The sequence below is a fragment of the Carassius gibelio genome, chromosome A6 (assembly GCF_023724105.1).
Source record: "Carassius gibelio isolate Cgi1373 ecotype wild population from Czech Republic chromosome A6, carGib1.2-hapl.c, whole genome shotgun sequence".
NCBI lineage: Eukaryota > Metazoa > Chordata > Actinopteri > Cypriniformes > Cyprinidae > Carassius > Carassius gibelio.
In genome coordinates this window covers 11,680,058-11,698,685 of record NC_068376.1, presented here as the reverse complement: position 1 = coordinate 11,698,685, position 18,628 = coordinate 11,680,058, and the positions used below count along the sequence as shown (strand labels likewise).

The window sequence follows — 18,628 nt, the reverse complement described above, 5'->3', positions numbered from 1 at the left end:
TATTTTAAGTCTGTGACACTGTCAAGAATTTCTGCTAGGCAATGTAGGAAGATCTGACACTCAAAAGATTTACTCCATCCTTTCATAATCCGCAATCTTGTTAATCAGTGAAAGAACCTTTGGACTGACTGCCCGATTTCTTTCTCGATGTGGTCTTATCCACTTTCGATCCCTTCTCGGGGTTCATCTTAAAAAGGCATCTGTTGAATGAAAAAAAAAAGAATCCTTAGTAATGAAACATGGACTGTAACATATGCTGTGAATATATTTAAGATAAAATCAGAACAATAAGAACTTGTAAAGGGCATGCTTGTGGTGGATGTTTGCTATAAAGAAGTATGTGAGAGGTTGTTGTGTGTGAGGCATACTGAGAAGGTTGTGACAATGTAAGAGAGTGTGTTGTGTGAAGATAAGAGTGTAAGGATGCATGTAGGGCTGCACGATTAATTACATGCGGTTGTCAGATGCGTTTGCAGATGAATTGCATTAGATTATGAACAGGATATTGCGTAGCTTGTCAGTGAACTACAGCTCTAAATGTTAAATGTTGCTCGATTTGAAAACAGGTTGTGGATATTTACTACTAATCACAGGACCGGCTTTACTGATGAGCCATGCCTGAAAAACTCATGTGATTAATCGTGCAGCCTTAGATGCGTGTGTGAGGATGTGCGTGAGAGTGTGTTAGTGTGTGTGAGGATGCATGTGTGACTGTCTATGTGAGAGTGTGTGAGTGTAAGGATGCATTTGTAAGAGTATGTGAAAGTGTGTAACTGTGTGTGTGTGTGTGAGAGAGAGAGTGTGTGTGAGGATGCATGTGTAACTGTCTATGTGAGAGTGTGTGGATGTTTGTATTAGAATGTGTGTGAGAGAGAGTGTGTGTGTGTGTGTGTGTGTGTGTGAGAGAGAGGATGCGTGTGTAAGAATGTGTATGTGAGAGTGTATGTGAGTGTAAGTATGCATTTGTAAGAGTATCTGAAAGTGTGTAACTGTGTGTGTGAAGATACGTTTGAGAGTGTGTTAGTAGTCTGTGTGTATGTGAGTGTGTGAGGATGCATGTGTAACTGTCCATGTTAAAGTGTGTGGATGTTTGTATTAGAATGTGTGTGAGGCGTTTGTGTGTGTGTGTGTGTGTGTGTGTGTGTGTGTGTGTGTGTGTGTGTGTGTGTGTGTGAGGATGAGTGTGGGAATGTGTATGTGAGAGTGTGTGAGAATGTGTATGTGAGAGTGTTAGTGTAAGGATGCATTTGTAAGAGTATGTGAAAGTGTGTAACTATGTGTATAAAGATGCATGTGAGAGTGTGTTAGTTATGTGAGTGTGTGTGAGGATGCATGTGTAACTGTCTATGTTAGAGTGTGTGGATGTTTGTATTAGAATGTGTGTGAGGCGTGTGTGTGTGTGTGTGAGGATGAATATGAGAATGTGTTTGTGAGAGTGTGTGAGTGTAAGGATGCATTTGTAAGAGTATGTGAAAGTGTAACTGTGTGTATGAATATGCGTGTGATAGTGTCTCTAAGAGTGAGTGAGAGGATGCATGTGTGACTGTGTGTGTGTGTGTGTTTGTGCGAGTATGGAGTATGCAATATGCGTCAAAGTTCGGTAAAGTTGGCAACATATCTACAGATTCGAACTTAACGTTACCTGAGCTAACTTCATGAGTTCTTGATAATACAAATAATAATAATAATATTTAATAACAGTATCTTAGACAACCAGCTAATGACTTTCCTTAAAGTCAGCCTGTTTTTCCCTCAGGAACAAAATAACGTTAGAAGATAGCCACACTTAATGACTAACTGCACTGGTCAGCGCGAAGTTTGAAACACTGGTTTAACGATTCAAAAAGGTAAACATTCTAAATGCTAGAACTCAAATATAATAGAAATAACATATAGTAATGACCAAAATTAGAAAACATAAACTTTACCTGCTTATTTTCACCTCACATCAAAGATTGACCTTTAAACTGAAGGTTGAGTGATTCCTTCTGCACACGCAACAGCTCCACTGCATTCTTGGAGGAGAATGTATCCTTGCGCTAGGACGGGAATTCCTTCAGTTCAAATATTTAAAATATTATTGTTTGTAATTTAAATATCAGCATATTATTATATTATTATATAACATTATGAAACGATACTATGAGAATAAATGTGTAATAAAAAAATACAAGACCCTAAAGAATCATATCAACTTATATCAAATGGGCATCCGATGACCCCTTTAAGACCGACGTCATGCATCACAAGTCCAGATCAGATCATATCCCAAAAGCAAACAACAAATGCCAGTTGCTTATATACACTCATGATCTGCTGAAGTACTACCAAAAATCATTTGTTTACATTGTGTGGGATGAAATGTTGTAATGACATACCAACACAGACATTAGCGATGAACCCAGATGCTGAAGTTTAAAACCAAAAACTCAAAAATCACAGGTAAGTTTTTCAAGAACAGTATTTAAAAAAATTCTAAAACAAACTTCTGTCCTCAGGCCATTCAAGATTTAGGACTTTTTTTTTTTCTTCAGAGAACAGTAAAGAACATTTTTTGGTGAAACTTTCCATCATATAATGACTTATGTGCAGGCACATGCCCACATAACTGACACTGTTTGCTTACAACAGAAAGGACTCAAGTGCAGACCTTCACCAACAGTACCAACCTCTGGAGCTCACAACGTAAAATTATACAGCATAAAAAACCTCAGTCTAAAATTCCATGTTTTCCTCTTTCACACTGAAATCGTCAGTCATTGTAACTTTTAAGTTGTGAGCTTAAGGTGTTGGTACTAATGGTGAAGGTCCTAACTCTCTGTTGTAAACAAACAGCGTTAACTTTTGTGTAAGTATGTTCCCGAACATAAGTCATTATTTGACAGTCGTGAACGAGCTAAGAACACTTTGTCGTGAGTAAAGATACTTACATAAAGCCATTATGCTTGTTTAATTCCTACCTACAGCCATGAGTCATGTAAGGGACAGGGTTTGTCATTTGCCCTAATTGTCCTGTTCTTGTCTCTGCTAAACGCTTATGAAACCCCATATTGCAGTACGGATATTTTTCACTGCAATTTTGAAGAAAAAAAAAAAGAAAAAATAAGTGGGAATGGTAAGCTGTAAAGTTGAGAGGGATGTCAGTATAATTTAGCTGTCATTTAGTTCACCGCTGCACACAACCATGGTTTTGTGGTTTTACACACATCTTGTGATGAGTGCTTAAGCCTTTGTGGGGCCCTGGGCTGACTGTATAAAGATGCACACGATATACTCAGGAAATAAAAACAAACTCAATGCGCACATCATAATCCCATAGGAGGCAAGAAAAAAATGTAGGCTACATAAATTAATTATCGAGTAATAATCTTACAAATCAACAGCATTAAATATAATGCGCTAGAAGTTATAGACATTTAAAGAATTTATATTAAAATATGCTCTTAAATTTCAGGTGTTAAACTTTCCTTTCGGTATCTTACTTTTTAAGGCCCTATTGGGTTCAGTTCTACAGATATTGTGATTTAAATATGACTCCAGGAGTAAAATGTTTAATTGTACTCATTTTCAGTGGACAAAAACCAAATGTGGGTCACTTTGCATTCAGCTAATACTTTTTTCTTTTAAAGTTGTCATGATGTTGGTAAAAAAGAACATTATTTTGTGTATTTGATGTAATGAAATGTGTTTATGCCATTTAAGTTTCAAAACTATTCTTTTCCCACATACTGTAAATTAGAGTTTCCCGGTGCGATGAGATGAAACCAATGCAACCCATTACAAAATAGGCATTTGTAGCATCTTGTGGGGACATAATTGATTATAATGACTTATATCGTCTTTTTACACATTGTGTTGCTTTGTGCCGCGTAAACATAAAACCATGTCTCCATTTGTGATCAGAGAAACTACAAACAACAAGCGCTCCTTTACACTGCTCAAAACTCTTGTTTGAATCATCTGTTACAAATCCTTTAAATATTAAAACGTACTTTCAGGCTGTGAGTCAGCATTATTTTTCAGAAAAGCGGCATTATAGACTACTCTCCCAGGACACAGTCCTCATCCTACGAAAAATGTGTTGTACAGATCTAAATATTTGGTTGAAACTATTCTGGAATGGTGTTGGAAATACAAATTAACCACTGATTTCTAGTTGTGTCCTCTTTTGCACGACCAAACAAGGTAGTTCCTCTTTCACAAAGAAACACAGCATCTCCACGACATGGCAGCATCGGCAGCAACAATACTAAAGTTAGGATAAAAGTTATGCCTTCTTTCTTTGCATGAACATTTGGGCGGTGTTATGCAAATCTTCCTATACAGTGATGTAGACGTGGGGTCATATTTAAATGAGGCGTTTTAGGATGGCATTGACGGGTCTTAACTTTTATAAAGAATATCTCTTTGGGTTTGAGAATTTAGTCTTTGGTTCTCAATAAAATTTTCTTTAAAAGCCCATATATTTTTCAGTCCCAGAGATATGGGAAGCCTAATGTGACATAGTGTCCAATTTGTTGAATCCTACCCATTTTCATTGGATGAAAACCTGTTGTGAATTTTTGTTTATCAAGTCATGAATGTTGACACTTCAAGTAAAGTATGCAAATAATAGCAGTAACCCAGGGTTTAGGAATGTACCAACCCCAATTTCAGAAAAGTTGTGATGTTTTGTAAAATGCAATAACATACAGAATCTGTGATTTAATTCACAAAAGCACAAATACATTTTTTCCAGTTTTTTCCAATTTTCACTGGCAAACTAAAATGTATTTTGTAAATGTAGATTTACAAAAAAAATGTGAGTGTAAGGATCTAAAAACAAATTTAGATTTTGATGGCTAAAACACACTCCAAAAAAGTTGGGACAGAGGCTAAATAAAAGTGAAAAGTTTATATAATATCAAAATTAAACAATTTTGAAACCGTTCATAGTAAGCAGGTGAATTGGTAATGGGCGGGTATCATGTTTGGGTATAAAAGGAGCATCTCAGTTTTTTAAAAAGAAAAGCTGGATCATGGCTTACCACTTTGTGCCAAATTTCTTGAGAAAAGTGTGAAGCAAATAAAAAATCATTAAGAATTTAGGTCTTTCAACAACTAACATACATAATATTTTGAAAATATTCAGGGAATTCAGAGAAATTTCAGTCAGTGTAAGGCAATGCAGGGAACCTTAATGTGCATGACCTTTGTGTCCTCAGATGGCATTGCATAAGAAAGTGTAAGTCTGGGCGGTCATAGTTCAAAACCACTGTCACTTAACACAGTCTGTCGCTGCATCAATACATGCAACCTGAATCCCTGTTACTCTAGGAAAAGCTAAACATTAGTTCTATGCAGTGATGCCACGGAGTTCTCTGGGCCAGAGCTCATCTCAGATAGTTAAAAATAATTTAAATGTGCGCTGTGGTTTGAGGAGTCCAGATTTCCACTTGTTACTGGGAAAAATAGACATTGAGTTATCAGTCCCAAAGCCCAAAGGGACCATCCAGACTTTAATCAGTGACAGATGCAAAAGGAAATGTCTGTCATGGTATGAGGTGCAGCAGAGCAAATGGCATGGGTGATTGTCATATGTGCGAAGGTGCCATTGACATGATGGCATATACTGGAATTGTACAGAGACACATAATGCCATCAAAATGACATCTTTCATGGGAATTCAATGGCTATTAGATCAAGACAATCCCAGGTCTCATTCTGCATGTGCTATAACAGAGTGGTTTCGTAGACACAGAGTGAATATACTAGATCAGTCCAGTTCTGTCTCCTTTTGAAAATTGAATTATTTATAAATGGAAAGGTTAATCTGACAATGACGATCAAAGACTGTTGAGCATCTCAAGTCTTGTATCAAGTGAGGTAGGTCAAAAAATTTGCTTTCAAAATTTTAACAATTAGTATCACCAATTCCCAAACAATTAAACATTGTAAATAAAGGAAAGTTGATGTCATACCGTGTTAAACTTGCCTATGTGCCAACTTTTCGGAGTGTATTGCAGCCATCCAAATTAAAATGTGTTAATATTTGCAAAATAAAATTAAGTTGGCCAGTGAAAACATTTGAATTATTTGCTTAGTACTTTAAATAAATGTTAAAGAGAAAGAACAAATTATAAATGTTTTATTTTATTGCATTTCACCCAGCGTCCCAACTTTTCTGGAACTGGGGTTGTATAATGTGACACTTCATATTATGCATAACCAGGATTAATTGTTAGCTCCAGGTAAAGTGTCAGCAGTGTGAAACAAAATAAGATTAACCAGGATCTCATTTACCTGGGGTTTAGAATTACCCAGTGTTAATTATTTTAGGTGTGAGAGACCTTAAATGTGTAAAAGTTTGATTTACTGTCAAATTCTGCCAAATATGTCCCTTAGCAGTGAAAACTACTTGGTCTATAGCTATGCTTTCACATGTTGCATAAGTATTTCATGTGTGACAAATCTTGGTTTTTGAATAAAATGTATAGGAAGAGCAACCACACTTCCCTATAAGGCGAGGGAGTTGTTTCAAACATAGTTACAATACTGCATGTTTGAACTATTTGTAGCTTCAGAAGCTTTTAAAGGAACCCTTCACTATTTTTGAAAATAGGCTCATTTTCCAACTCCCCAAGAGTTAAACAGTTTTACCATTTTCAAATCCATCCATCTCCGGGTCTGGCGGTAGCACTTTTAGCTGCAGCTTAGCTTAGATCATTGAATCTGATTAGACCTTTAGCATCTCAAAATGTTTTTATTTTTATGTTTGAGTTTAAATTTTTTTCCTATTTAAAACTGGACTCTTCTGTAGTTACATCGTGTACTAAGACGAAATGAAAAGTTCAGATTTTCTAGGCCGATATGGCTAGGAACTATACTCTCATTCCGGCATAATAATCAAGGAACTTTGCTGTTGTACCATGGGTGCAGCAGGTGCAGTGATATTACGCAGTGCCTGAAAATAGTCCCCAGCTAGGTAACTTCCAACAGAAGGAATGCTTCCTGTGTAAGCAGGTGGTCACGTCGGTTATGTTAGTAAGTTAGCCCCTTTTTCAGGCACTGTGTGATGTCCTTTAAATGTACAAAATCCCTTCATACAAATATCCCTGAAAGTTTTTTTGATAGAGGGAAAAAAGCTAAATGTCTAGTTCCAACATTATTTATTCTTGTGACATTCTCCTTTAAATACAATGTTTTTTGAGGTAGCAGCTGTATACAAAGTGAGTGACATTTGGTTTTCAACCACTGAAAATGGGTAAAATTCAATAAATTGGGCATTGAGTCACATTGGGCTCCAGACTGTTTGTTATTCAGATCTTCCTCTTGAAGAGAAAAAGTTTCAGCTGAATGCAGTGACCCCACATTTGTTTTTTTGACCACTGAAAATGTGTATGATTTAACAATTTACTCCTGGAGCCATATATAAATCACTGGCACTGAACCATATAGGACCTTAAAATAAAACCTTAAAACCTTGAAATCTTAAAGGATATTAAGATATCTTTAATACTTCTTGAGTTACAGGCATGCAAACTTTGGAGAAAAACTTGACGAATCTGATATAGAATACATATATAAAACATAGAATCTGATGCTCATCTGATAGAGACATAAAACAGAGAATCTGATACTCAGATTCTGTGGAAGAATTTTTTTTGCCTCTCTTGTAATAGAAAGAATAACTTATATTAATATGGGAACAATGTCTATGGTTGTTAGGGTGAAACAATCAGCTGTTCTACTGTTGTTACACTAGTATTTCTGACAAAACTTTAATTGCACTCTTTGCGGCATCTGTGTATAAACCTCTGTTCACTGCTGCTGTGTTATTTGTTCCATAGGAGGATCTGATCCACTTGGGAGCAAAATTTTCTCCATGCCTCAGACGAGACAGTCAAATAGCGAAGCTAGCAGAGCAAGCCAAAGATCTAGAAAGAGAGTCTGGCTGCTGTGTACAGAATGATGGTTCTGGATGTGTACAGACCCAGAGTGATGACTGTTCGGTAATATAACACACACACACACACACACACACACACACACATATATATATATATATATATGTGTATGTGTGTGTGTGTGTAACAATAAAAAACAATCTTAAACCTGTGACAACTGCCCAACCCCCAACCCCACCGACTTAGCCTGGTTTCTCCTAAGGTTTTATCTCAATTTCTCTCATCTATAGAGTTTTGGTTCCTTGCCACTCTTGCTTAGTTGGGGACGTTTGACTGATTGCACAGACACTATTAGAAGAGTGCTGAACCGGATGATGACATCAGTGAATCATCAGTAAACCGACTTTAGCTGAAAGATGACTATTGTCCTCTTGCATTATTGACTAACTATTTTCCTGTTTGACACTGTAAAGCTGCTTTGACACAATCAGTACTGTATGAAGAGCTATACAAATAAAGGTGACTTGACTGTGTCACATACATGCACCTAAACACTCCACATGTACACCTGCACATAATCTTACTTTATGTATACACAAACAAAAAAGGAGTTGTGTATCTATTAGTCATACATTTCAAACAAAGCTCTTGTCTACCACCTTGAGGAATCAAACTGAACATTGCTTTTAATTACTTTAATTCATTATGACCTGAAAGTATAAAGATGTCTTGATTTATTTCTTTAAGATAATTAAATGACTGCTAAATACATTTTTGTTCTTTTCTGATCCTAGGAGACTTTAGCAACATTTATAAAATGGAACAAAGAGAATAAAGACAACGTGGAATCTTCACGTGCAGTCTGCCATCAGGACCCAAGGTATCTTTCAATGAAATATCTCTCACTGTGCGAAGAAATGTTTGATAATTTTTTTAAAAACATTGTTTTGTTTTTGCAATCCATGTCGGGAGTAGGACTTGTGAAGAGCCAGCCTCATCAGGACCACATGTTTGGTCTGATAACATCACAGAGTGGCCAGTGAGAAAACTTTACCTTAATTTAAGTCTCTAAATGTCTTAAAATTGTATTATTGTTATTATTATTATGTTTGCCAATTCAGAGAATGAAGACAAACAATAAATAAAGTGAATAGAATTATTACCTTAATGCTTAAGTTTTAAAATTATATTAATAACTACAGTATTATCTTTTTGATATCGATATATATGGACTTTTATGCCTTTATTATTGTTCCTCACACCACTATTGCAGATTTGTACATACCCTAAAACATGGAACCACACCGGATACAAACACATGGACTGCACACTAAAGGGCAGGCCGTGCTGTATTGGAACAAAAGGAAGGTAAGGAAAATTACAAAAAATTAAAAACAAGGTTTAAATGTTGGCTTTTTGCATTAAACCTGTAAACACCATATGCTGACTTTCAAAAGCTAGTTCCACCATCTAGTTCCATTCAGAGTAATTGGCTTTAAATAAATAATTCCCTCAAAAGTGAAATAACAAAAGGGTTTGTGCCATGAACTGACTTAAATTTATTTTCACTTAAAATCTTGTCATCCACCATAACTATCAACACATTTCAATACATGTGAACACATTAAATTTGAGAGCTGCGGTAGATGGGAAAGGTTTTAGAGAATATAAAGAATAAACTTGAATGTGAGAGAATTACAGAATTTAGTTTTTTTCTGGGGGGGGGGGGTAGCATTTAAACAGAGTTGCATTCGGTTACTCTTGATCGGACAGATTTATTTTTTCAACTATGTTTTTATGCAGTTTAACGGTTCTATTTTCATTTGTTTATAAAGATGTGAGATTACAACTTGGGAGTATTGCCACTTCATGCGTGGATATTTCCATGAGGAGGCCACACTGTGTTCACAGGTATCCATTCACATTGAAAGCATATATTTTCAGGTCAGCCATCAAGGTCCAGACAATAGTGCACTGTTTTTTGCATATAGACTTCATTGGACAGAATTAATAGTAAAAGTTTGAGGAAGGACATTTTTATTTTTCAAACATCTGTATCCTCACAGGTTCACTGCCTGAATGATGTGTGTGGCTTGTTGCCATTCCTGAACCCCAATGTCCCAGATCAATTCTATAGACTGTGGCTCTCCCTTTTTCTTCATGCTGGGTAAGGTTTAGGTCTTTATCAATACACTCTTCCTCAATTTCTGATCTCTGTACATGAAAGGCGAGGACGACTGAGACTATTAATAGATATGACAATTAACATTAAAATGTTATTGACAATTTCTTTGACCCATGCCCATGTGATTGCTTTTCAGTTTACTGCATTGTCTGGTGTCTGTGATCTTCCAAATGACTGTACTCAGAGACCTGGAGAAACTAGCTGGCTGGTTACGCATTTCCATCATCTACATTGTCAGTGGTATTACAGGAAACCTTGCCAGTGCCCTCTTCCTACCATACAGAGCAGAGGTATGGCATAAGTCTACTGCACAGTTTAAACTTAAGCTAAAAGTTTGAATTGCATTGAAATGATCCCATGCCAACACATATTTCCCATTTAGTAATGTTCCAGATTTAATACGATTTAAGTTAAAAAAATATCTCTGGCATTTCTACTTGTCTGATGCTTGGTTTAAAAAAAGGTATACATTTGACACAACTGACACACTTTCAATAAAGGTCTTTGTAATACTATAATATAAATATTTCTACTTCTACGCTCTGTGACATGCATTACCCCGTAGATTTCCCTTTCATAACGCATTATTAAAATGTTTTTGTTTTTTTTGTTTTTACCAATTGATGGATGAGTCGAAACATAATGTCTATGGCAGTTGCCAGCTGAACTTGTATTGTACCCAGAACAACCCTTCACTTTCAGGATATGCTTGTGAATGTTAATAATCATCCTTTAACATCACAAACATACACTTTATAGTGCAATTTAATATAAACTCCAAAGAGAAGTGAAGGAGTTACCTCATATTTAAAGTTACTTATTCTTAAATTTCTTGAATTGTTGTCAACTGTTTCTTAATTTGTTTCTGTTATCTGCAAAACATTATCTACTTATGGGAAGATTAGGCTGTTTATTTTATTTACTGTAAGGTAGTTAGTTATTTATTGTTGGGGAAAAAGAGAAATGGCCAAATGAGAAAGTGAGAGAGAGCGAGAAAGCGAGGCAGGAAAAGAAGAGGACAGAGGAATGTGCCCCCAATTAAATCTGCCAAGTACAGAAGCTTAATTCATTTAACCGAGAAGCTGTTTGGGATTACTGGGTGAAATAAATAACTCTGTCTGGAGGGTAAAAGGTTCCCCCAGTGGCCTATCTCTCTCAACTTTCCTCTGTTACTGCCTTTCTCTGCCTTTAATTGTTACTTTTTGTCCTTATCTGGTAGACATTTACCCGATTTGTACAACATCAGATGTAACCAAAAGCCACTTTTATTACCCTTATTCAACCTCCTGTTACCTCAGCTCCCCTCCACAAATCTGTTAAAACTCAAACAAACCTGTTTAATCCAGTTTATAGCAAAGGCATTCTGAAATACAAACCAGCAATCATAACTTATGCATTCCACAAATTCACTTCTAATATCACATTAATTAGTTGTATCTTGATTGCTTTGTTTCAGTAGTCTACATTAAAATTGGAATTGCAGTCCAATCTTTTTCCAATTCAAAGTAATCAGCTTCCATAGATGAAATTCCTGGTAACAGGGAATTCCAGGAACTCCAAATAATTGGAAACATTTGGTGGTTGCTGAATAACATGAATTATCATTCTTTTTTCCAACATAAAGGTTTTAGATTAAAACAAATGTATAATGGGATGTGCACGTTTTAGTTGCTGAAACGATTTCTTTTTCACAATTTGAATGGCAGTTCACATAAATGAAACTGCTTTCTGAAGGAACTATTTGCTGTGGTCACTGCTTGATGTCCCATTTCAATTACACTATTCCATATTTCTCAGTATGGAGAATATAAAAGCAAGAGATTTATTTGAAGTCCAGAAATTCCACGACCCACGATATTCTCAAACATTTCTGTAGAAAATACAGTACAATATAGTCAGTTATGGTTTTTACTAAAAAATTACCAGGAAATAAAGAGGAAAACCCACTCTATATCTTCTGCTGCCACCAACATTGGTGATAATGTAGTTTGCATTGTGAGGCTCAGTCCCTACTGTTTGATTTTTGCAGATTCATTAAGACTTATTAAAGGGACTGTTATACAGTGTCTCCTGACACATTTGTGTGCAAGGCAGTTAACAACAAACTGCCTAAATCACTCTTAAGATCCATCTACATCAAAGTGATGATGGCCCAGAGTTTGGGGATTCATGGTGATGTTTACCTAACATCATAATAGTGATATAGTAATGCATTTTATAGTACTGATACTAGCAGAACTTATGGTTACAGATTGAGTTTTAGCACTGTGTTTGACAGTTTTCTGTCTATTTACCCCACACTTACCAAGACATACTGAACATGCCCAATATACTAAGTTTGTCACCTTCCGTTCTGGCACTGCGTGTTCTTTACCTGTATCTGTGTCATGTAGATCTGGTGATCGGCGTGTGTTATCTGCTTATTAGCCCTTGGCTAATCCAGGCTCTTATCTCCATTCTTATGTGCTGACGGAAAGTTGGAATGCACTTCTCTTGTTAGGGATGGATTAGTTATGTTTATGACATACTAAAAAGCACTGCTGAGCTTGCAGAAAAATAAAAAAGCTCATAGAGGAAGTGAGGTCACTGCAACAATTACCTTTAGCAAGATAATTACTTGTGCAGAATATCATATACTATACATTTCTACAGTATATAGACATCATTTTACACTTTACATAGTGCATAGTAAATTTTGAATCATGGAATTCCTGGATTTCCTACAGCATTTGCAGTATAGTATGAAAGTACGATTTGTGTAATGCTCTATCCGAAAATACAATGCACTCAACTCTTTTCAGTGGTGAGTGAACTGGATACTTCAGCTGAGTTTTTTTGTCTCATTTTTTTCTCATTATTTGATTACCCATTTCGGTTAGTTGCAGGGTATCTTTCAACATACTGATTAATTTTCCCTTTCTTGATATAACTTCTTTGTTCCCTTTGAAATTTCAAGCCTGTTCTGACAAATATTAGTAATGATTTGTAAATCACTGTAGTAATTGCCATACTAGATAATATAATATCACAACAATTTTTTTTACTAAATAACTTATTTAGTATAATTAATGTAGTTTGAATGCTTAGCTTGTTTGATAAAAAGTGCTGTAAATAAATAAATAAATAAACATTACACATCTACATAAATGCTCTTTTTAGTCTTCTGACTCAAAAGAATAGAATGTCACTGTTGTGAGCTCGTATGGGTAAGGAAGAGGACAAGGGGTCGGCTGGACTGCTGACGTATATTTATTAACAGAAATTAAACAAACGTTTTCAAACACCATATGGTGACTTCTATTTTGCTGCGTTCACTCGGTGCTTTCGCTTTCCGGCTTCCGGTTTCCGGTCTCGACTCCCGTCAGCAGTCCCACTCTCTCTCCCTTGCTTCCGTCTCTCCTGGCATTTTATACCCTCTCCACGCCAATTACTAGAACAAGAAACAGGTGATAATAATTTCTGCCTAAACCACTCATCCGGCCTGTGGATCACCTTGAATTTAAAAGGCTGAAGAGCTAGATACCAACCAGTGATCTGCGCGTTGGTATCCTTCATGCGGTGGAGCCACTGCAGCGGAGCGTGGTCCGAACAGAGGGTGAACTCCCGTCCCAGGAGATAATAGCGGAGGGTGAGGACGGCCCACCTGATGGCCAGGCATTCTTTTTCAATGGTGCTGTACTTAGCCTCTCTCTTTGAGAGCTTGCGGCTAATGTACAGCACCGGCCGTTCCTCCCCCTCTATCTCCTGGGACAGGGCCACCCCCAGCCCCCTGTCCGACGCGTCTGTCTGCAACAGAAAAGGGAGAGAAAAGTCAGGAGAGTGTAATAACGGCCCGCCACATAGAGCAGCCTTGACCTGGGTAAAAGCCTGCTGACACGGCTCCGTCCACTGGACCGTATCTGGCACCTCCTTTTTAGTGAGGTCAGTCAAGGGGCTGGTGAGGTCCGAATAATTAGGAATAAACCGCCTATAATATCCCGCCAGCCCCAAGAACTGCCTCACCTCCTTTTTGGTCTTGGGACGTGGGCAGGTCGCAATAGCGGCTGTCTTATCAATTTGGGGACGCACCTGTCCATGCCCCAAGTGGAAGCCCAGATACCTTACTTCCACTCGCCCAATCGCACACTTCTTTGGGTTGGCCGTGAGGCCCGCTCCTCTCAGCGCCCTCAGAACAGCCCTCAGATGCTGGATATGCTGCTGCCAATCATTACTGAATATAATGATATCATCCAGGTAGGCAGCCGCATATGCCGCATGGGGCCGCAAGATTCTATCCATGAGGCGCTGAAAGGTTGCAGGCGCCCCGAACAAGCCAAAGGGAAGGGTAACAAATTGGTGTAAACCAAACAGCGTTGTGAAAGCTGTTTTTTCTTGGGATAATGGAGACAAGGGGATCTGCCAATAACCCTTCGTTAAGTCCAATGTCGAATAAAAGCGAGCCGTGCCTAACCGATCAAGCAACTCGTCAACCCGCGGCATTGGATACGCGTTGAACTTCGACACAGTATTCACCTTGCGATAATCCACACAGAACCGGACTGAGCCGTCCGTTTTCGGAACTAAAACTATCGGGCTCGCCCAGTTACTGTTGTATTCTTCTATTACCCCCATGTCAAGCATAGCGCCTAATTCAGCCTGAACTACTTTTTTCTTGTGCAGGTAAGCGATACGGCCGGCTGTGAACTACCACGCCCGGCTCGGTCTCGATATGGTGCTGAATTAGGTTAGTACGGCCCGGTAGGGGCGAAAAGACATCGGCAAAATCTGCCTGTAACTTCGTTAAATCAGTGAGTTGGCACAGCGAGAGGTGATCTCCACCTGGAGCCAGGGCTAGGAATTGTGGTTTGAGATTCGCCTCTGGCCCGAGATCATCCTCCCCCCCCCCAATCACCATTGCCAACATCACTGATTCCGCCTCATTCCATTTTTTAAGGAGATTGAGATGGTAAACCTGATTCGCCCCGTTCTTATCGGACCGTATTACCTCATAATCGAGATCCCCGACTTGGCGTGCAACCTCAAACGGCCCCTGCCACTTAGCCAATAATTTAGAGCTCGACGTTGGGAGTAATACAAGTACTTTCTCTCCCGGTGCAAATTTACGTAAACTAGTTCCCCTGTTATACAGCCGACTCTGGCGGTCCTGGGCTTGTAACAAATTCTCCCTTGATAGCCGCCCCAATGTGTGGAGTTTTGTTCTCAAGTCCAGTACGTATTGAATTTCGTTTTTGCCCTGAGATGGTCCCTCCTCCCAAGTTTCTCTCAGAACGTCCAGCACCCCCCATAAACGCCGTGCCTTGATCAGTAAGGATTTCTTTCGGAACCCCCACCCGGGAGATAAGACGAAACAGGGCATCCGCAACACTTTTAGCTGAAATGTTGCAGAGGCCACTGCTTCAGGATATCGTGTTGCATAATCAACTATGATTAATGCAAAGCGATGTCCTCGTGCCGATCGCTCAAGTGGCCCGATGAGGTCCATACCAATTCTTTCGAAGGGGGCCTGCATTAATGGGAAGAGGGCGCAACGGCGCTTTTGGGGCGGCCGGTGGGTTCACCAACTGACATTCCGGACAAGACTCGCACCACCTGCGCACGTTGTCATGAATGCCCGGCCAGAAGAATCGGGTCATGAGGCGATTTAGTGTGGCTGCCTGTCCCAAATGGCCCGCCATACGATTAGAATGAGCCGCATGGAAAAGCATTTCCCTGCGGCTCTTTGGAACTAACAACTGGGTTGTATTTACTTTTGTCTGAGCATCTTGGGTCACTCGATACAACCGGCCTTTTAAAATGGCAAAATAGGGATAGGAGAGCGGAAGGGCTGGTCGGAGAGGCTGGCCATCGATGGTGCGGACCTGCTGGAACGCATGTTTTAGCGTCTCATCCTGAGACTGCTCCAGGGGAAAGTCATCGTGGTCCGAGAGAGTTAGTCTCCCGATTCCACTCGGTTCCCCTGAAGCCGGCCTCAGCGGTCCTGGCTCAGTTTCCCCCACCTGCACCCGTGCGGTCCCCTTCCGTGCCATATTTCCCCAAGAGGCATCCGCACATAACGACCCCAATAAAACTGTAAACGCGGGCCAATTCGTCCCCAAAATTACTGGATGCCGGGGTGGGGACTAACCGCCACCTCCACACTATGTTTTTGTCCCCGAAATTTAATCAAAATTGGGACGACCGGATATTCCACCACATCCCCGTGCACACACCGCACCTTAACCACGCGGCTTGTATCCAATGCCCCCGGTTGAACCAGGCTTTGATGGATTGAGGTTTGGTTGCATCCTGAATCCACCAAGGCCGGGTATGTACCCCCCTTGATACTCACAGGAATTTGGTACTCGCCAGCCTGACCGGGGGTGGCCCGTGGGTCCGGGTCCCCGCAACGCCAACAGGCCAGCCCAGACCTACCCGCCGCCCCAATGGCAGGGAGTGGAGAGGGGAATTGGCGTGGAGAGAGCGGAGAGACGGAAGTACTGTCCCCTCCCGCAGCCCGAGGCCCGCCCCCCTGGGCGGGGCCCTTGTATATGCGAAACGGCCTTGGTCCGTCCCGCTCCGCCCCTGGGGCGGGACACGAGGAGGGCCAGGTGGACGGGACCTAGGGAGAGGGACAGGGCGAGAGAGAGAAGGGGGAGAGAGAGAAGGGGAGAGAGAGTTAGTAGGTGGGGGTGTGCCGACCCCTGGACACGCCACCATGTGGTCCTCCGCCAGGTGGATGGCCGATTCCAGCGGCGCAGGGCGGTGGCACTGGAACCACTCGGCCGTCTTCTTGGGGAGCCGAGTGATGAACTGCTCCAGCACCACCAGATCGATGACACGCTCCACGTCGCTTCCCTCGGCCAGTAGCCACTTGCGGCAGGAGTCCCGGAGCTGTTGGGCCAATGCGAAGGGTAGGCCGGCCTCGCCCAAGTCCAGGGAGCGGAAGCGTTGCCGGTGTTGTTCGGGCGATCGGCCGACCCGCTGGAGGATGGCCCTCTTCAGATCGTCGAAGACCAGGAGGTTCGCCACTGGCAGTTGTTGTGCGGCCACCTGGGCCTCGCCAGAGAGCAGGGGAATAAGGCGCACCGGCCACTGCTCACGGGGCCACCCACAGGCCTCAGAACCTCTCGCGGTCCTCCTGCTGGGCCTGGACGATGGCCTGGAACCGTCGCTCCTGGTCGGTCCTCAGATCCAGCAGCGCCTGGTGTTGCTCGCGGTGGAGGACCGCGAGGGAAGAAATGATGTCCGCAAGCGGCGTCGGTCCGTCTTCCTTCCCGGGTTTCGGCACCAGTGTTGTTAGCTCGTATGGGTAAGGAAGAGGACAAGGGGTCGGCTGGACTGCTGACGTATATTTATTAACAGAAATTAAACAAACGTTTTCAAACACCATATGGTGACTTCTATTTTGCTGCGTTCACTCGGTGCTTTCGCTTTCCGGCTTCCGGTCTCGACTCCTGTCAGCAGTCCCACTCTCTCTCCCTTGCTTCCGTCTCTCCTGGCGTTTTATACCCTCTCCACGCCAACTACTAGAACAAGAAACAGGTGATAATAATTTCTGCCCAAACCACTCACTTACCGCTCGTCTCCTGATCCTCTCTCCTGCTGCAAACTTCGCTAAACCACGCCCCCCTGCCACAGTCACGTTTATTGATTTGTTGTGGTGGAGCTGTCCTGTCTACACCTATTCTGCTCAATACTTTACTTTAGAGAAGTGCCTACATCTGATCTGTTTGAACACTCCAGTATAACATTTTCACCGTACAAACCCGAAGTTGCTTAAAGTAGTAATTTAGTTACATTTTCAGTTAACTTCAGTTTAAGTTTATTTGATAGTGTTTTTCACAATACAAATCATTGCAAAGCGACTTTACAGAAAATTACGTTTCTAAAATATATTTAGTAGGAGCTTATCAGTGGTGACTGTCAGTTAATGTACATATGGCAGAAACATGTAGGCAAAGAAGGTTACTCTTAAAGGGGTTGGATCAGCTCTCACATGTAGTGTAATCGTATTGACCTTACTCACACTCCTGTCTGATACTGTGACTGAGCTCCTCCCTAAAGTGTGACAGGGACATGGAATCATGCCGTTGGTGTGTGAGCGTGAGAACTGTGGAAGGTGTGGCACTTCTGTATATGTATGTCTGTGTGTGTGTGTGTGAGAGAGAGAGAGAGAGAGAGAGCATTCCTGTCTCACTCCTCTTCTCCTGCCCTTGCAGAAAGGTAAGACATCTCAGATTAGCCATCTGCCCAAGCAACCCTTTTCAGCCCTGACGTCATTCTAATCAGGTCACAAGTGGCCTCTGCATTGGATTTTCACCACTGCTATTTACCAGTCCTGATAATCCATATTTGTAAACATGGAATAGAATAAGAACAATTATTATATATATGTTTTTGAGCTGTCTAAGAGTTGGCTATAGACCACATTTTTTAACTATAGGACATATCGGGAATTATTTGAAATGTGCTTTGATTAATTTATTTGTCACTGGAGTCCTACGTATTAATTAGTGACATGCTTTCACTATATATATATATATATATATATATATATATATATATATATATATATATA

General features: G+C 40.5%; 1 protein-coding gene across 3 annotated transcripts in view; it reads left to right on the top strand.

Moving 5' to 3' along the window:
• Positions 1–18,628, top strand: part of LOC128016216 (inactive rhomboid protein 2) — a 58,414-nt gene that overhangs the window by 34,958 nt on the left and 4,828 nt on the right. For all 3 annotated transcript variants that reach the window (XM_052600706.1, XM_052600705.1, XM_052600707.1), the window contains 7 exons: positions 7,830–7,991; positions 8,681–8,766; positions 8,862–8,925; positions 9,160–9,254; positions 9,722–9,797; positions 9,953–10,053; positions 10,208–10,361. In XM_052600706.1, the coding sequence (XP_052456666.1) occupies positions 7,830–7,991; positions 8,681–8,766; positions 8,862–8,925; positions 9,160–9,254; positions 9,722–9,797; positions 9,953–10,053; positions 10,208–10,361 (738 nt within the window). The remainder of the gene's footprint in view (positions 1–7,829; positions 7,992–8,680; positions 8,767–8,861; positions 8,926–9,159; positions 9,255–9,721; positions 9,798–9,952; positions 10,054–10,207; positions 10,362–18,628) is intronic.